The sequence below is a fragment of the Ictalurus furcatus genome, chromosome 1 (assembly GCF_023375685.1).
Source record: "Ictalurus furcatus strain D&B chromosome 1, Billie_1.0, whole genome shotgun sequence".
In the NCBI taxonomy this organism is placed as follows: Eukaryota; Metazoa; Chordata; class Actinopteri; order Siluriformes; family Ictaluridae; genus Ictalurus; species Ictalurus furcatus.
The window spans coordinates 6,125,179-6,145,163 of record NC_071255.1 but is presented as its reverse complement, the minus strand read 5'-3'; the positions used below and the strand labels follow the sequence as shown (position 1 = coordinate 6,145,163).

The following is a 19,985-nucleotide window of genomic DNA, read 5'->3' as shown; positions in this document are numbered from 1 at the left end:
TACTCAAGAAACACAAGGAGACAACCAATGACAATACCTGTATTTAATTTGCCACATGTGTCATGTGGTTCATGAACCAAAACAAAAACCCATGTGGCAAATTAATGAGAATATGGTAACAAATATTAAAGCATTTCTATTTCTAGACACATTTACTAATTTCAAGTTTGGAATGAGTGAAACTATTTAGAAAAAGGCTTAATAATCTTATACAGTATTTGTTTAGAAACAATCAAATAAATTCTTTTTTGATTGTTTCTAAACAAATACTGCATTATTAAGCCTTTTTCTAAATAGTTTTACTCATTACAACTAATTTACAGTATTAGTTGAATTTACCTATATTGAAGATATTTATACTTGCTAAGATATCATTCAGTGAACAGCTTATAAATAACAGTTCCACCTTGTAATGTAGTTGAACTAGCACACTTCAAATAATAATCTGCTTTAAGATGTGATACTGTGTCCAATTTTTGTTGCTGCTATGTTTTTAGGGAAATGTGGAAACCTGGTTGGGGCTGTTATTGGATGAGGTTAGGAAGACTATACACAGCATTATCAGAAGGGCTTACATGGCTGTAAGTGACCCAGGGCTGAAACTCATTGAGTTTCAGTCAGTGTTCCCTGCTCAGGTAGGCCTGCTGGGCATACAGCTAATCTGGACTAGAGATGCAGAGAAGGCCCTCAGCCTCAGCAAGACTGACAAGAAGGTTTGAAAAAAATATTTATTCATCTATTTGCTGTCAAATGTGTAAATTGTTTTTAAAAATAAATGTAGACAAAAATATATTTCCTTTCTTAGTTTCTGGTGTCACATCTATCAATTAAATTGAAAAATAGGAAGGTGTCTTATTCATGGCAAGATTCTATATTAGAACTGGATCTCCATAGTCTGCATAAATAAGTAACAAGTAATTCCATTTTAGAAAATAGTCAAACAAAAAGTGCACAAACAAACCAGGTGTTCGCTATAAATTTCAGAATGCCACAATGTTTTGAATCTTGGCTAACATACAAAGTCGTTACATAATGTTGGACCATATGTTATGGGGACAGCCCGGTTCAACGATGGAAATGGTACTGAGCCGACCCCAATGTTTAAGGATGGGAAAAGTGAAAATAAAAGAGACAAATGAGGATCTGGGTCAAAAAGGGAGTATGTGCTGAGTGAAACGCGGCCTCGCCTAACGTTGTCAGAAGCGGGGCGTGAATCTGCAGGGCAATCAAACTGCGACCGTGCTAAAAGAAGTGGTGAGCCACCACCATGCACCAGCTCACACTCTGTGTCATTCTCAGCGAAACAAAGAATGATCTCTGTGCCGAATATGTGGCCAAAATTAACTGGAATGAATGCGGTTATATAGGGACGACAGAGGACCGACTTAAGCCTGGAAACGTGGAACATTGGGCTGATCTTCATGGATCAGGGGAGCTCTAACCGGTACGCCAGAGGATTTATCCTTCGCAGGATCTTAAACAGGCTGATGTATCAGGGCGCCAGTTTCTTGGATTCCACCCACAACGGCAAGTCTTTAGAAGCCAAACACACTCGCTGGCCTGGGCAAAATGTGGGAGCCATGCGCCTTCTACATTTATTCATTTATCAGACTATGTGATTCTATGGTTTGCTGTGCGGGTGCTTCTCTGGGCAGCTGCTTGCAGGGTTGTTCTGGCCCATTGCCAGACCCTATGACACCGGAGCACCATTTGTTCCGCTGTAGGGACCCCCACCTCCTCCTCCTGCTCAGCAAACATGGGTGGAGGGTAGCCAAACTGGCACTCGAACAGTGATATGCCCAAGGACGAGTGCCAGAGGGTGTAATGGGAGTACTCCACCCACATTAGGTAATTAGCCCATGTCAAGGGATTGGAGGAGACCAGGCAGATAACAAGACTGTTCAAGTCCCCGGGAGGCTCACGAGCCAGCACCTCATCTTTCAGTTCCTCAGAAAGGCCCTGTATGTATGCCTCCTAGAGAGCCCATTCTCGCCTGAGTTCGCCGCCATGGTTCAAAACTCGATGGTGTAGTCTTTTATGGAGTGACCACCCTGACACATCCAGAGGAGAGATGAAGGCAGGTCCTCTCCACTGGGCGGGTGATCAATGGTGCACCATAGCCAGACAATGCTGGCAAACTGCGGTGGTCCAGGGCAGAGCCAAACTGGACAATAGGGCAATCATATAGGCTATCTTAGCCTTCTCTGAGGGAAATTGGGAGGACTGCATCTCAAAGGCAAGGAGCACTGTAAAATAAAGAGGTTGCACCCTCCCAGCTGCCCTGCATAAGGCTGTCGGGGTGGCAGGCATGTTTCCATGAATGCACAGGGAGTAGGCACAGGGGGCCTGGGTAGAGGGCTAACTGCCTGGGCGATGCCTATAGTAGAGGTGGCTTGGGGCTGCCGAAGGGCCTGGATCTCCCCTATCTGCTCCAGATTCGCAGTCTCATGTTCTGGTTGGGACATACTGTTATGGGGATGGCCCGGTACAGATGGAAATGACACAGAGCCACACTCACTATTTAAGGATGAGAAAAGTGAAAATACAGGAGACAAATGCAGATCTGGGGCAAAAAGGGAGCACGTGCTGAGTGATACATGACCTCGCCTAATGTTGTCAGCAGCAGGGTACGAACCGAGAGGCTTATGTGCTCCACTCCGACATACTTCTCACTAGGCTATATGCAGGGATAGCATCATGCATCGGCTCACATGCTGAGTCACTCGCACCAAAACAGAGAATAATCTCCACGCCAAATAAGTGACCAAAATTAACCACCATGAACACAAGGGAGCCACAGTGGTTGCATCTGTTTTGGGCTAGAGCTTATATGAATATATATATAAATATATAAATATAAAGGTTGAGGAGGCTAACACTGGTCTTGAACCTCAATAAAACTTCTCTAAACTTGCGCTAAAAAATAGAGCTTCAAACTCTCAAAATACACCAATAATACCTCACAGAGATATCCTCTGCTACATGGCACAGACGTTATATCCGTTAGACAACTAACAAAACCCTGGGGTTTAAATAGCAGCATGCACAGGTGCAGCGCATCTCCACTGATTAACTGATTCACTGATGCATAGGGGTGAGGCACTATAAAGGACCATGCAGGTGTTACATTATAAAGTGTTTTATTGTAAATAAAATGTTACATGGAACATTGTACCACTTCTGTGAGAGTCGTGTGTTGTGTCAGCTCTCCCTGTCGTGGCTCTCATCTCTCTCCTCTTTATCCTTTGGAAAGTCAAATGGTCATTATTCATGTGCACTGTTACACCGTTATATGTTTTAAAAGGCATTTTATAATTGCCGCCAAACGTTGAGATAAGGCCGCTGTGTGTTAAATAAATGCCAAGTGCTGCCAGGCATTAAGTTAACGCCACACATTGCTTAATAGGCACATTCATTTGCTCAAAGCAAAGAGAAAGAATTCCTTTTACAATTTTGTTTTACCTCACCATTATTGGTGTTTTGAATGTGTTCTGTGTTGAATTAATGAATCTACGGCAAGTCGGATCATTCAATCAGGAAACTACCAACGGTGGTGAGGTAAGGATTAAATTTTGTCTCTGCTGTCCATAAATATTATTCATTATTTAATAATGAGTGAAGGACATCAGGTCCGGGGTTATCAGACAACAGAAGTCAGGTGCAGTCTCAGTTGCAGTCATTTATTGTCTGCTTGCATTGTAAAATAAAGTTCCTTCTCACCATTGTTGATGTTTTGCCAATTAAATGATCTGACTAGCCATAGATTCCTAAAACACAGTAGAGAGGGAGCTTTGTAATGAGCAAATTAATGTGCCTATTAAGCAATGTGTGGCGTTAATGTAGCGCTGATCAGCGTGTGAACTTAAAGCCTGTCAACGCACTGTGTTTATTTAACACCTAGCGGAGTTATCTTAACACCTGGCAGAGATTAGAAAACAATGTTTTTAATCTTAAAATGGCATGATGTGTTATGCACCTTATGCTGCTCACTGCAACACAGTGTCTGGCTTACACATGTAACACTGTTACAAGAAGGAAACTCAACATTGCATGAGCTTCATGCGGTGGGAAGAGCCCTCATGCATGAACAGTATCTGAGGTCTGTGTGAAATCATGCCTATTTATTGGCATGCCCTAGTCAGGTGACGTGGCATTTCATGTGTTGCAGAATTATAAAACGGCATCTGTAAACCACATCATCAGCCACTATTATTTGAAGTGAAGATGCAGTTCACAGGCATGCCCTAGTATGACAAAGCCATGCAAAGTCTTGTTCCTGTCTCAGGGAACAAGGTTACATGCGTAACCCAGGCGTTCCCTTTCAAGGGGAACTCAACATTGCATGAGCTTCATGCTGTGGGAATGAGTATACCCACACCATCATACCTCAGTCAAATAAATGTGTGTGGCGTAAGACCACCATGCCACAGCACACACATCCTGTAAGGGTAGCCCTTTGGATAAAGCCTTCAAGGAGGCGACTCCCTAGTGGAATGAACCCTTTTTTCCAGAGGCATAGCAAGACTGCGTGCCTCATAAGCGATAGAGATTGCTTCCACTATCCAATTAGAGATGCGCTGCTTTGACACAGCATCACCTCTGCTGTTGCCACCAAAGCAGACCAGCAACTGCTCTGACTTATGCCACTGGCGGGAGCAGTGGACGTAAGTACAGACAGCCCTTACTGGACACAATAGGTGCAATTTCTCTTGTTCCGGTGTGAGGAATGGAGGAGGGCAGAAAGCTTGCAACACTGCCAGCTGGGCAGCAGACATAGGCACTTTAGGAATATAATCCAGCCTAGGATATAGGAAAGACTTGGCTAATCCAGGGGCAAAGTCAAGACAGGAAGAGGCAACAGAGAGCTTGTAGATCTCCTACTTGCTTGAGAGATGTCAGGGTCAGCAGATGAGCTACCTTTAATGTCAGAAGCTTCTCTGAGGCTGACTCTAAAGGCTTAAATGGGGTGCCTGACAGACCTTCTAGGACCACAGACAGGTCCTAGATGTTTGCCCGACCCAGGCTAGAAGGTGCCAAACCTGCTGGGAAATGTCCCTGTAAGAGCTCCAGAACTATAGCTATTTCACAATTTACTGGGTCTAACTGATGTTCCTCACACCATGAGACAAAAAGTCGCCACTTGAGTGCATGCAATTTTCTCGTGGATGGTGCTCTAGCATTCAACATGGTCTCTACAACCTCGGTTGAGAGACCAGAATCTATGAGCTGGTGCCCCCCAGGGGCCAGACCTACAGTTTCAGTAGTTCCGGCCGAGTGTTATAAATCAACCCTCTGGCTTGAGACAGTAGATCCCTGTGAACGGGAATCTCCCAGGGAATGCCATCTAGCAGGGATATTATCTCTGAGAACCATATTTGAGCTGACCAATAAGGTGCTACTAACAGTAGACATAGACGGTCTTGGTGAACTCTCACTAGAACTTGTGGGAGTAGAGTGATCGGAGGAAAGGTATACAAATGTGACCTCAGCCACGTGTATACCATGGCGTCCAGCCCAAATGGTACAGGAGGAGTGAGGGTTAACCACAGTGTACAGTGTGTTGTCTCCTTGGCCAAACCTCCACCATACAGACTCCACCACTTGTGGATGGAGCCTCCAATCCCCAGGCCTCAGCCCCTATGTCTGCCTCCACATTCTGGTTGTCCGCAATGTACATCGCACTCACTATTAAAAACCTTTCCACCACCCGGAGAAAAATGAGTTGGGCCATACCTGAACAGGTGTGCGAATGTAACCCTCCCTGGTGGTTGATATATGTGACCACCACTGTATTGTCTGTCACAACTAACACATGGTGACCTCTCAATTGAGGAAGAAAGAACTTCAGTGTTAGAAATATGGCCCGCATTTCTAGGCGATTTATATGCCACTCTAGATGAGGGCCGCTCCAGAGACCATGAGCTGGATGGACGCCCTAGTCTGTAATGGAAGGCATCTGTCATTACTGCCTCGTGATAACGAGACGCCCCGAGAGTCTGACCCGGGGCTAGAAATCGGAGACACCTCCAAATTCTCCGAGCACATAGACATCGCTGTGTGACACTGATTACTGTCAGGGGTTTCGTCCTTGGATGAAACCCTTGACTTTTCAGCCACCACTGAAACAGTGTCATGTGCAATAGGCCCAACGGATACTGGATTTTTTGGGGGCAGTTGTGGCTTGGCGGTTAAGGCTCTGAGTTACTGATCAGAAGGTTGGGGTTCAAGCCCCAGCACTGCCAAGCTGCCACTGTTGGGCCCTTGAGCAAGGCCCTTAACCGCCTTATATCATGTATAATTGCCTAGTATCATGGCTGACCCTGCGCTCTGACCCCAACTTGCTAACATGCTGGGGTATGCAAAGAAAATAATTTAATTGTGCTGTAATGTGTATATGTGTCTAATAAAGACTCATTATCATTATTTTTGATTTCCATGAGCTGTAATTCGTAATCAAGGTTTAAAAAAAAAGGATTGGAATATTTCACAATCTAGAATATATGAAAGTTCCACTTTCAAATTAAATTACAGAAAAAATGGACTTTTCCATGATATAAATTTTTTTTAGATGCACTTGTAATTCTAGCTAATTTTGTCTGTGCACAAAAACATTAAATAGGCATTTCGGGAAGCCTTTTTTAAAGCTCTTTCATGGAATACATTTTTAGAAAGCATTACTAATGACTATAACACCAGGTTTACCTTAAAAATAGAAATCTTTTGTTCTCATACATCAAGGTGGCTATGTGTTTCTGTTTACGTTTTAATTTATTTATTCATTTTCATATGATTCATTTACATGTGATTCATTTACATGTGATTCATTTTCATGTGATTCATTTACCTTTTCTCTTCTCTCCTCCCTTCCCTTTCCCAAATATTTCATTGAGAAGAAGAAGAAAAAAAAAACAAACAAAAAAACACAAAACAAAGGAAAACAAAATTAAAAGTAACAAAAACAAATAAATCTTAAAGGTGTGCCTGTCCCAGCCGGAGTGGGACCCCCCCCTCCCCCCAACACACCCAAAGTCTCCATAAAACAAAGGGAGACAGCAGTGTTTCCCACCAAGAGTTGTCCACAATGTGAAAACAACTCAAAGAGTAAGCCGAACTAACCAACTAAATTACCTAAACAGAAAAAAAATTCCAGTAAGAGAAAAGTCCCCTACTGACTTCAAATCTGATAAATAGTCTGCGCACTTTAACAAATATAATGTCCTTACCTTTTAAAGACTTATTAACAAATAACATTACACAGTGTAGCATGTAAAGATGAGGAAACAACACTAATAAAATTAAATAAACTCTAACCCAGTCAGAGCATCAAAACAGAGAAGCACATTAATACAGAAGTAAATTTAAGCGGAATGAGTCCACAAAATCTAGACAAAGTAATGCACCGACAACATCTGCAATAAGAATCCGAATTCTGTAGAGCTGGAAGGCCGAGTGCAAAAAAAGAATAAAAGTGAAAAAAACTCCACTATATAGGTGATGCAGTTCACCCCAATATCAACAGTTTAACGTAGTCTCCTGCTTCCTCCGCTGAAATAAAGTCCTTCTGAACACCGTTATATGTAATGCGAAGCCGAGCTGGGTGAGGTATTCCATAGCGAGCTCCCTCAATACCACGAAGTTGACGCCGAACCTCGTTAAACGCAGCCTGGGCCCGGGCTATCTTGGCTGTGTAGTCAGGGAAAACGGAGATGGTCAGATCCCTCGTTTTAATCTGCTGGAGCTCTCTCGCACGGCGTAAAATATCAACACAGTCACTGTGATAGTGGAATCTGCACACAATAGCTCGTGGTCGTTCACCAGGCTTGGGCTTCGGCTGAAGGGTCCGGTGGGACCAGTCCAGACCAAACGCCTCTTTTAACAAGGCCGCTACAGCAGCGGTTGTACAGGTGTCAGCGCCCTCTGGAACTCCGACTATCCTAACGTTATTGCGCCGTGACCTCGACTCCAAATCCTCACATTTATTCTCTAATTGAGTCACGGTCGCAGTGAGAGACTCGATAGTAGTCTTCATATGAACTATGTCATTGGTGCAACCGGAGAGAGCGTGCCCCATTTCCCCAAAAGTACCTTTCAGTGTTGATATGTTAGCATCGGTAGCGACTTTATCACCAGCCTGCTGTGTTTTCATGGCCTGCAGGTCAAGCTGGATAGTAGACAGCGCATCCCTGAACATCGCCTGAAACTCCTTTTTAAAAATATCGGCAATGTCCTTCCTCAGTGAAGCCAGCAACTCAAGCTTGAGTGCGGCGAAGTCAGGGTCACTGCTCGGGGACGCGGATTCAGGGGGAGAAGGGGACTCGCTCACGGCACGCACACTAGGTCTCAGTTGTGTCTGAATGCTACCACGGGTTTTCGTGTTCTTTCCAGACATCTTAACGTGCCACAAAGTTCAAAGTGCAAATAAGGAAACGAAGTAGAATAAGTCAAAATATATTATATGACCAAAAAGCGCTAATTAATCACAATTCTAATCGAAATCAGCAGGAGCCTCCAACTTCGCGTCTTACTCCATTGAACCGTGTTTCTGTTTAATAACATACCGATATTCTTTTTACAGATCATGCAGGTGACAAATCAGAGTTTTCTGGATATTTTGAATGAGCTAATTGATATGACTACTCATGATTTGACAAAGATGGAGAGAATCAAATATGAAACCCTGATAACGATCCATGTGCATCAGAAGGATATATTTGATGAGCTGGTAAGTAAACCTGTGATTGTGTTTATTCTAAATTATTTAATAATTAGATAAATTGCCCTAACATACTGAATGGACTTTGCATAATCTTGACTTTGAAGACTTTGCATGGCACATGTTTACAGGTAAAAATGAACATCCGATCTAAAGCAGACTTTGAGTGGCAGAAGCAGTCTCGTTTCTACTTTATAGATGACACGGACCGATGCCTGATAAACATCACTGATGTGGAGTTTGATTATTGCAATGAGTACCTAGGTTGTAGTGACAGACTAGTCATAACCCCTCTTACTGACAGGTAAGGAGCTAGATGATGGGGAAACCAACAAACAATTCAGATTCATATTTTATTTATATTGATGCATTTAGCTTTAAAATGGTAGATTTACATCTTTGCTTGTGGTGAACTGAAGCCACTTATTACATCTGGATATTTTAAGGTAGTGTAATACGATAAGTATATTGCGTCACGATAAGTTTCTCAAATTTCCCCTCGTACCGGAGCATTCAGTGCGCGTAAACTGCCTGAAGTGTGACAGCACACGCTTCCAGGTGGACACTGACTTTGTTTATGTGTCCACATATGTTTTGGTTGTGGTTTCTGTCCATTCTCTGCCCCTCTATTATCATTGGTTGTTTCCCTTATGTGTCGTCATTGTCCACAGCTGTTTCTGTTGCCTCCCTTTTTAGTTGCAAAGTATTGTTTCAGTGTTTTGCCACGTGAGCTGTAACAAACCGTTTGTTCATTGTTCTTTGTTTCATGGTTTTTGATCCTGCTTTTGCCCTCGTGTTTTTGTGATTCTGGTTTCACCTAGTTTTGCCTGTTTGTTGATCGCCTGACCCACACCTGTTTTGGATTTTTGCTATTGCGCTTCTATTTGGATTTGTCTGCCTGCCGTTTAATAAAGCTTTACGCTGCCCTTGCAAACACCTGACTCATGCATTATCAGACATTGAGGAATTGGCTTTTAACTGTAATCGAATAACTTAACAAATATGACAGTGAACTGCTATTATAAATGCTCATAAGTGATGCCATATATATATATATATATATATATATATATATATATATATATATATATATATACACACACACAATGTGTGTATATATGGCATCACTTATGGACATTTATAATAGCAAATATATATAAAATGTGTGTGTGCTGTTATTTAAAAAAAAAAAAAAAACGTATGTGAATGATTTTTTTGTTAGAAAGTAGTTTTTGCTAATAATTCTGGATTTGTGTACTGTAGATGTTACATAACCCTGGCCCAGGCACTAGGTATGGGTATGGGTGGGGCACCAGCAGGCCCAGCAGGAACAGGAAAGACTGAGACTACTAAAGATATGGGCCGTTGCCTGGGCAAATATGTTGTGGTCTTCAACTGCTCAGATCAGATGGACTACCGAGGACTGGGGCGCATTTACAAAGGTGTAATATGTGATTTTAATTATGTATAATTATTATGGACTTATACGACTGTGCTGTTGAATTCTGATTGGCTGACAGATGTTCTGATGTGTGCAATTATGAGACACAAAAGCTGGGGAACAAGTACCAATATTTATTTATTCATTGTCTGTCTGTCTGTCTGTCTGTCTGTCTCTCTCTCTCTCTCTCTCTCTCTCTCTCTCTCTCTCCAATAACTTCATAAACTCAAGCCTCTGTTACTAGTTTTAAGGACAAAAGTCTGACAAATGTTTTGAAATAAAACATCTGAACAGTGTCCTGAGGTGTTGTAACTGTGCTATAAGCGGAAAATTGACTCTGGCCCATTGAATTATTAGAAAATAACGCACACCCGAGGTGTAACAGGTGTGCATTATTTGAAAATATTTCAACTGCCTGTCGTCAATTATTACTTACTATAAATTATGGTTGCTGTAACTGAGATCTGCTATATTAATATTAGTAGTGTGCATTAATCATGTCCGAACCAGGGTTGCATAATATCTGATTTGTTAAGCCTACGTAATTGCATAAGGGTAACCTTATCATTATTTGGTACATTATCATCCAAATGTTTGCTGTTTGTCAAAAAGGACTGGCCCAGTCTGGTGCATGGGGCTGCTTTGATGAGTTTAACCGCATTGAGTTGCCTGTGCTATCAGTGGCAGCACAGCAAATCTACATTGTGCTCCAATGTAAGAAGAACAAAAAACCTCAATTTGTTTTTACCGATGGAGATGTAGTGGACATGGACAAAGAGTTTGGCATCTTCTTGACTATGGTTAGTAGACATCTTTTCATCACAGGAAGTTGGATTGTTATAATGTTGTAATACATAAGCAATTCATGTATGATGTGAAATATGAAGTCCTTAAGACTTAAAGCTAGGCATAAAGTTCACATTAACACATAAAGTTAAGGCTGTGTATGAAGAGCTCACATTTGGTACTATTTATATGAATGCAATGGCATAAGAGTTTAGTAAAAAGACAAAATATAAATTAATTATGACCTTAATCCTTTTTAAAAATAATTACATCAGTTGGGCGAGAAATTTTAATACATCCTTCTAAACTATGAAGATATCATAGAAATTGTCTTTATTGGTTCAGCTTCAGTGCCCCTCTGGTTCAGCTCCCCTACAGGCACAGATGATGTGTCTCATTCTCAAGTTCTGAGACATGTTACTTTATGCAAATCACTCAGTGTTATGGCCCTTCGAGGTCACATTCTTTCCTTTGCTGAGAATAAGATGTCACATAAAAGACAATGTAGCCATTGAAAATGTGCATCAAAGGAAAAGGGATCCTGTGATTTCATGCGGGATTGCACGGTATCACGTGCATGCTGCGGGTGCAGGAAAGAAAAGACCAGTAAGGGGCAGTTATGTTTCATTTGAACACATATGGCTTACTAGTAGATACAGTAGTTTTGCCAGGACATATGCTGTATATAGCATATATTCTTTTACCAACCAAACGGTGCTGTTTCTTACCCTGAAACCCATGATCTGCTTGTGCTTGGCTTGATCTGTGAACCTCTCAGAACCGTTTTTCAACAAGCAGCAGAGCACATTAAACATTGTCGAGCCTGAAAAAAATGTGTGGTTGGATAGATTTAAGAAAAAATATTATGTATGCTTTAAATAAAAATATTATGTTTCTCATCAAAACTTACAATAAATTATAAGAATTAATTAATAAATAATAATATAATTAATTAATAAATTATAAAATTAAATCATGATCAAGTCATGTAGTACAGGTCCAATAACAATAGTATTTAAATTAACATAGTTAAGCTGTGTGTGCTAGAATAATAATAATAGTGCCTTGCATTTATATAGTGCTTTTCTAGTGTAGAAAATTGATTCGTGTGTGCATGTATGTGAATGTCCTTCCTCAAAGTACCACTCAGTGAATTCCATCTTCTCTTTTCTTGCCAATGGAAACTTTTATTCTTTTCTTAGATTTAATGTTCCACTATTGGAAAAACTGGTTTAAAGTGAACACAGTCCACACACTGAAAAAAAGCTTGAATTGAGTTACATTAACATAATTTGTTTTCGTACATCAAACATGATTTGATCATATATTTTCAATGCCCTCAATAAAATTAAACTCCACCTGAGCTGAGGATTGAACCCCAGTTGCTGGCATTCTTCAACAGCCAAATTAACACTGTGTTATTCTACCACACACACACATTACCCATTTTAATTTAAATATTACAGTTATAGTACTGGTTCTGTGTGAATCAATCAAAACATTAAACCAAATATTCAAACATTTTATGTATTCATTAAACATGTGACACCATTTATCAATGTGTTGTTACAGAAAGAGCATATTCACAAGGTGATTTACACATCCTGATGATCATGTCATTTTGTGCAGATGCAGGTTGTAATATTGCGTTTACGTTGTGTATGAATCTGATTAATCTGATCTCTTATAGGTTGCGTTTGGGTGAGTAAATTAACCCGCTAGTAAAGTGCTTTAGTTTACAGGTTTTCATTCACTCAGCTTTTGCAGCTCATGAAGGTCATTCCTGCTATTATCTATATTACTACTTTCCACCCCCACGTCTTTATCCCCACCTTTTTTCAAAACAAAGTGATGCCCATGTATTGCCTAAGCAAATAAATTACTGATCACTTTTCAATACAATTAAGCTTTTATTCAATATAATTTGCAGAGTATACAGTAATTAGTATCAGCATTACTTTGTTAATTAATGCAATGAGATATATATATATATATATATATATATATATATATATATATATATATATATATATATATATATATGTATATATATATATATATATATATATTAGGGATGTCACTAGAACCGATACTTCGGTACCAAGTCGGTACCAACATTCTTAAAACGTGACAGTACTTGTTTTCTGCACCCTCGTTGGAACCGATTGTTCCGGACCTGACGGGGGCAGCAAATACGCGCAAGTGTTTTAGTCGGTCCACAAGTGGTGAAGAAGAAGAAGAACGCCTACAAGCACACGGGAAAAACTACAGAAGATTAGTTTAGCTTAAGAAGTTTAGCTCCGCCCCGACTCGTTGAGAGGAAAAGAGAGGAAAGCTAGTACCGGTTTCCGGTGTGCAACCGATGCTATCGTTCATTTCAAACAAAGCGAGGAAACACCTGGAATTTGGCGAAGCACCTGAAAGACAGGTCCTACATTATGTTTGTTTGAGGCAGCTGCATTGTTGCCGTGAAACCAGCTAACCTTATGCTCCATGTAATGTTAGCGATAGCCGGTTATTTGTTAACGACGCTAATGCATTGCAATGTTATAAACTACCTCCAAATGGACCACCACGCATCACCATTCAGCCCGTGTCCTGTCAGCTAAATCTAGCCTAATGTCACTAATAATTATTCAAATGTTCATGCTTTTAATAAATCTTTCTGGCCTGCCACCATATCAGTGAATTTAAACTAATGCTTGCATTCAGAGTATAAGGTTTGTGTGTGCGCACGTGCGTCTGTGTGTGTGCGTGTGTGCGCGCACGTTTAGGAGTGCACCTCCACTCATTGTCAGACAGTGTTTGATAACTAAAATATCCCCTCTTTCTCTCTCTCTCTCTCTCTCTCTCTCTCTCTCTCTCTCTCTCTCTCTCTTTCTTTGCCAGTATCAGCCAGAGGAGGATGTCCTCCAGGAGAGTTTTTAATTTACTTTATTTCATTTTATTTTCATACCACACCGTGGTATCGACTTTGGTATCGAGTATCGTGTACTTTTGGTGGTATCGGTACCGACTACTAGATTTTGGTATCATGACATCCCTAATATGCTTGGATCTTTCAGTTAGTCCCATAACTATCTGTTGTTATGTATTATTTTTAAGTAATACCTCAGTAATACTACAGCAATGTATTATTTTGCATAATATTGTATAACACTCTATGTTAGATAAATAGTGAAATAATCAAGTTGGCAGTGGACTCTGAAGTTTTAAACACATTTTGGTATCTTGAATTTGGTGTAAGTTCTCTTTGTATTAAATTAATTTTGTATTAAATTCAGTGTATGATCATGTTCATTCTTAACAGATGTTTAACATCATGTCTTATGAAACAGAATCCAGGATATGCAGGAAGACAGGAGCTGCCTGAGAATCTGAAGATTCAGTTTCGTATAGTGGCCATGATGGTGCCAGACCGTGCTATAATTATGAGAGTCAAACTTGCGAGTTCTGGCTTCAGAGAGAACCAGATGCTCAGCCGCAAGTTTTATACACTTTACAAATTGTGTGAGGAGCAGCTCTCCAAACAAGTAAGCTACTTTGTGAATAAGTGATGAAAATACCTGTGCTTTCCGAAAGTATTTGATACATTGAAATCAAAGTAGTTGTTTTTTTTGTGTAAACAAACAACTAGCATTGCAAATGTTAAAACCAGTTAGGAGGAGTTCATGACTTTTCACAATGGTATTCTCCATTTATTTTCAAAGAGAGTGAATCAGACATGCAAGCAAGCAGGCACAAACCTGAGAACCCATAGTGTGTGTCCAAGTTGAGGATGTGCCACTGCAAAATCAATGCATGTGCAGCTATGCCATATGCTCTATGTGCTAGTGATGTCCTGGCGTTGTGAGTGTATGCAGTAGTGTTAAGAGCTGAAGTAGTGATCAATTTGATCTAGTTGTTTCTATTTGGTGCCCCGCCCCCTCCATATATATATGCAGCATCATGCTTTAGAGCTGCTTTTCTTCTGCCAGAACTGGGGCTGGAGGGAATTATGAATAGTTACAAATTCCAGCTGATTTTAGTGCAAAACCTACGATTGTATGCTAGTAAGCTGAAAATGAAAAGGAATTTCATCTGTCAACATGTTAATAACCCAAAGCATGCATCCAAATCAACAAAGGAAAGTTTAACCAAAATAAAGATCACTGATTTTGAATGGCGTAGCCAGAGCCCAGACCTGAGTCCAACTATAATATGTGAGGTGACCTGAAATGGCCTGTGCACATGAGATGCCCTCACAGTGTGATAGATCTAGTAGATTGCTTTTGTAAGAAAGAGTGAGAAAAATTACCAAGTCAAGATATTCCATGTTGATAGACTCTTACCCCAAAAGACTGAGTGGTGTAATAAAATCAAAAGGTGCTTCAACAAAGTGTTAGTTTAGGGGTGTGCACACTTATGCAACAAGGTTATTTATTTATTTATTTATTCCCTATAAATCTTTGATTGTTTTTCACTTAATTTTTATATATTGTAATTTCATATTGAGGTTCAAAAAAGTTCTGACACAATTGATGACTTCTGCTAAATAATATTTATTATTATTTTTTAAATGTTATATTTTACTTGCTGAGATTTCACCACTTTTTCCATTATACTCTAGTCTGATGGTATGTATTTCACAACGTGAACTTTGTAGCTTTATAACCCAGTTGTTATTGAGCTATTGGCATTTCTGTTATTTCTTCTTACTGAAATTGGCTATGGCATCAAATTAGGTTACACATTTAATTTTAAGGAGGGTTACCACTATTCTTGCTGTGTTCTTTGTGTTGAGAATGCAGCAGTAAAATATTTATTGATATTTGTATGGTTAATACTGTTTCCATAGGTTCACTATGACTTTGGCTTGCGAAATATCCTGTCTGTTTTGAGGACGCTGGGAGCAGTGAAGCGATCTAACCCATCTGAGTCAGAGAAGACTGTGGTTATGAGGGTGCTACGTGACATGAACCTCTCCAAACTTGTATGTATTTACTTTATTTTATTGGCTTTGTAGGATGAGTAAAATCTGGCTATCAAATATCAGACTTGCAGTATTGAATGTTGTAGCTAATAGATATCCATAGATAGGTGCTCCTTTCTAAAATTGTACAGTAGTACTTTCCCCAATGTAACCTAGTCATTAATAAGGAAAGCTTAACCTTCAATCTTCCTTATTAGATAGTCTCACTGGCATGGTAACAGAAGAGGACTCTGTACTCTGTCTTATGAGTATTAGTATTTTTTCACTCACAAGTAAATTCCAACAGTAAGTAGATAAGTGGATTTTGAAAATCCTCATGACAGCTAGACCCCCAAAGTTTTCCTGTGTGTTGAAGATACACTATATGAACACCTTTGGGATGAACTGCAATGCCAACTGTGCCCCAGGCTTCCTTGCCTGACATTATGCCTTGTCTTACTAATTGTCTTGTGGCTGAATGGGCAAATCCTCACAGCCATGTTCCAACATCTAGTGGAAAGCAGTACCAGAAGAGGGGAGATTATTATAAATGCAAAGGGAGGACTAAACCTGAACTAGGATGTTCAAAAAACATATATTGGTATGATGCTCAGGTGGCTACAAACATTTGGCCCTACAGTGTATATTCAGTGGACCATAACCAATTCATAAACTTGGAAAGAATCAACAATAAACATGTACCCACCAATGAATTTGCAGATAACATATCATATTAAAGGGAGATATATTATTGGACATGTGCTTTTAACACATTTCTTCAACAGACCTAACCAACCACCAAAATGCACTATTTACCACATGCCAATTAACATATATATGCACACACACACATATTTTCTGTGAAGTCTTGACATACAGTATTGGTGATGACAGCAAATAGGCTACGCTACATTGATAATATGTTTGTATATGTTGAGTTATGGATCAAAATTGGATATTAATTCTAAATTCTCTAGATTTTCATGTTATGGTGACCCCAACAGTTTGTCTTCCAACTGAATGCTAATCCTCTCTCTCCAAAATTTTTTATAACAATACATGATTTTGTTTAAAGTGCACCTATTATGGCTTTGAAACTATCCTAATTTTGTTTTAAAGGTCTCATACAATAGATTTACATGCATCCAAGGTCAAAAAACATTTTAATGTGCTTATAATTTAAATTGCAGCATTACCTTTTCCCCCCGGTGTCACAAACGACTCATTCAATGATCTGTTCTAAAGGATTAATTTTAAACTCCTCCTTTCAGAGAGCATACTCTGCTCTGATTGGTCAGATGTCCCAGTCTGTTGTGATTGGTCTACTGCTGTCAGCATGTCTTGAAAAGGAAACGCCCACTACCATAATGAGTTTCACCTGTGTCTGTTCTCGAGCAACCAGTGAAGACCAGAGGCGGGTTTTTTTTGTTACAAACCTATGTACGTTAATACAGGAAGTATTAATTAAGTCTGGAATTACTAACGACTCGTTTCAGGTGTTCAGAATCGGTTCCTTCTTTTGGGAGTTAATAACTCCGTTTGTGGTGCACTTAGATTTTTGAAACTTTGCAGGTGTTTTTACATTCACAGACAGCTATATAACACACCTCGTGACAGATAATATTTGAAAAACCATAATAGGTGCACTTCAAATACAAACTATGTTTTGTAACTTATACATTTTCGAGTGAGTAAAAAAACAGTTTAGATTTCCTAACATTAGTTTTCCAGCACAAAATTAAAAGGTAAAGAAAAATGTTTGTATGTCAATAAAGAAAGCAGCATATTCATTTAGAAACCACTTTTCAGATAAAAAAAAACAACATAATGAGGGCACCCTGGGACATAAAGTGGTCAGCCACGCCACCTTCAACAAACATTAAAAATTTTAATTATTGCTTTGTAGTTTGTAGGGGTCCACTCACTGGTCCAACAATGGTATCCAATGACATGGTAGAAGGATTCCCACGTGTTTCTGTCTTTTTGAAGCGATGTGAAAACATTTACATTACATAGGGTGGCTGTGGCTCAGGTGGTTGAGCAGGTTGTCCACTAATCGTAGGGTTGGCGGTTCGATTCCCGGCCCACATGACTCCACATGCTGAAGTGTCCTTGGGCAAGACACTGAACCCCAAGTTGTTCCCGATGGCAAGTTAGTGCCTTGCATGGCAGCTCTGCTACCCTTGGTGTGTGTGTGTGAATGGGTGAATGAGACACAGTGTAAAGCACTTTGGATAAAAGTGCTATGTAAGTGCGCCATTTACAGTATTAAATTTGTCATTCCAATTCTGTTTGACTCTCTCTTAAATTAAATCTGACTCCAACTGTAAAAACCTCAATGTTGTATTTGTTTCCTAGGTATTTGTATTTTGATACTTTTAATCTTTCACATTTGATTAATTCTAGTTTATTCTATACTTTAAATTTTGCCCGTAAATTCAGATTCCATGTCACTCAGAGTCTCGCGCCGACCATGTACATGGATCTTACGGTTACAAACTCGCCAGTCTTGGTCATTAGCCAGAGGTAATTGACCAATACTATTTAGATGGCTGCCCCATGCTTGCCCTTTTCTAAAAAGTACTTTGTTTAATCCCCTTAGATAGTAACACTTAATTATAGTAACGTTATTTCTAGTCAGAGGTCATGACTACTAAAATTTACAGAGATAGACCAATAATATCTGAGTTAAAATTAGCTTTACATAATCATGCCATAGTTTCCTATGTACACATTAACTAGAAAAATATTACAATAACCAGAGGTTTAGACTTCACCCTATTTAGATTTGTTCGATCAACTTTATGTTGTCCTAAACGGAAATTCCCTATCAAGCCTGTACACACTAAGTACACTTAACTTAACGCCAAGTTGTTAGCCTGGACTCAGTTGGCGTACCCCAATGCTCCACCTAAACCTGAATTTTAGCCTGTACTAACCTGGTCATAGATTTGCGGTAACAAGGACTTAACGTAATCTACTAGAGACAATAATTTCAGAATAAGTCAGAATATAATCAAATCTAATAATTTATTTAACCAGGTATGAACACATCCAAATCCAATACTACTATTAATAATAAGAAGAAAGAATTACATTCAACATTACATTCCAATAAAATTCAAAACATAATAATACAACATAAGAAATTCAAAACTTGCATAGCTGGTATATAAAATAACTAAACACAGTAATTGTTTTGAGATCTGTCTACAGATTCCCAGAATCTTTGGCCAGCTCTCCCCTAAATACCCGGATGCTTTGTGGGTCCACCAAATAGTGTTGTTTGTGATGACCATTTGATGTTTGTGGAAGGATGTACCTTATTTACATACAGGAGGTAATTTGAGTGAGGGACCCTAGGAGGGTATGCCTTTAACAGCATGCAATAGTTTTATTTGAACTGCTGTTGAGGGAATAAGACCATATTTTCCAGACTCACTGAGAAAAAGTGCGCAGAGTAGAGGTGTATGTGCCAGAGTAAATTTATTTATTTATTTATTTATTTATTTTTTATGGGTTGGTTAGGAGTTCACGGGAGAGGTGGGCCTTTAGCTGTTTTTTTGAAGATGGTGAGAGATTCTTGGTCCAGGTTGAGGTTGAAAGTTCATTCCACCACTGAGGAACAGTTACTTTGAATGTTCTTGAAAGGGACCTTGAGCCACGCTGAGTAGGTACTACTAAGCGTCTGTCATTGATTGATCGCAGATTGCGTGAGGGAACGTAAGCATTCAGGATAGTTGAGGTAGGAGGGTGCTGTTCCAGACAAGGTCTTGTAGGTGAGCATCAAGGCCTTGAATTTGATGCGGGCGGCTACAGGAAGCCAGTGAAGGGAGATGAAGAGGGGTGTGACATGGGTTCTCTTGGGCTGGTTGAAGATGAGGCGTGCTGCTGCATTCTGAATCATTTGAAGGGGTTTGATGGAGCTGGCCAGGAGGCCCGAGAGTAGTGAGTTGGAGTAGTCCAGTTTTGAGATAACAAGAGCCTGGACTAGTATCTGTGTAGCCTGTTTGGTGAGGTAGGGTCTGATTTTCTTGATGTTGTACAGGATGAACGTACAGGACTGTGCAGTTGTTGAGATGTGGTCCGTAGAG

At 39.9% G+C, this 19,985-nt stretch overlaps 1 protein-coding gene across 1 annotated transcript in view; it reads left to right on the top strand.

The window, feature by feature from the left end:
- dnah5l (dynein, axonemal, heavy chain 5 like) overlaps window positions 1-19,985 on the top strand; it is a 311,233-nt gene that overhangs the window by 135,558 nt on the left and 155,690 nt on the right. The window contains exons 41-47 of the mRNA XM_053621829.1: window positions 498-713; window positions 8,576-8,722; window positions 8,845-9,017; window positions 9,977-10,155; window positions 10,767-10,954; window positions 14,279-14,473; window positions 15,778-15,912. Of these exons, the coding sequence (XP_053477804.1) occupies window positions 498-713; window positions 8,576-8,722; window positions 8,845-9,017; window positions 9,977-10,155; window positions 10,767-10,954; window positions 14,279-14,473; window positions 15,778-15,912 (1,233 nt within the window). The remainder of the gene's footprint in view (window positions 1-497; window positions 714-8,575; window positions 8,723-8,844; window positions 9,018-9,976; window positions 10,156-10,766; window positions 10,955-14,278; window positions 14,474-15,777; window positions 15,913-19,985) is intronic.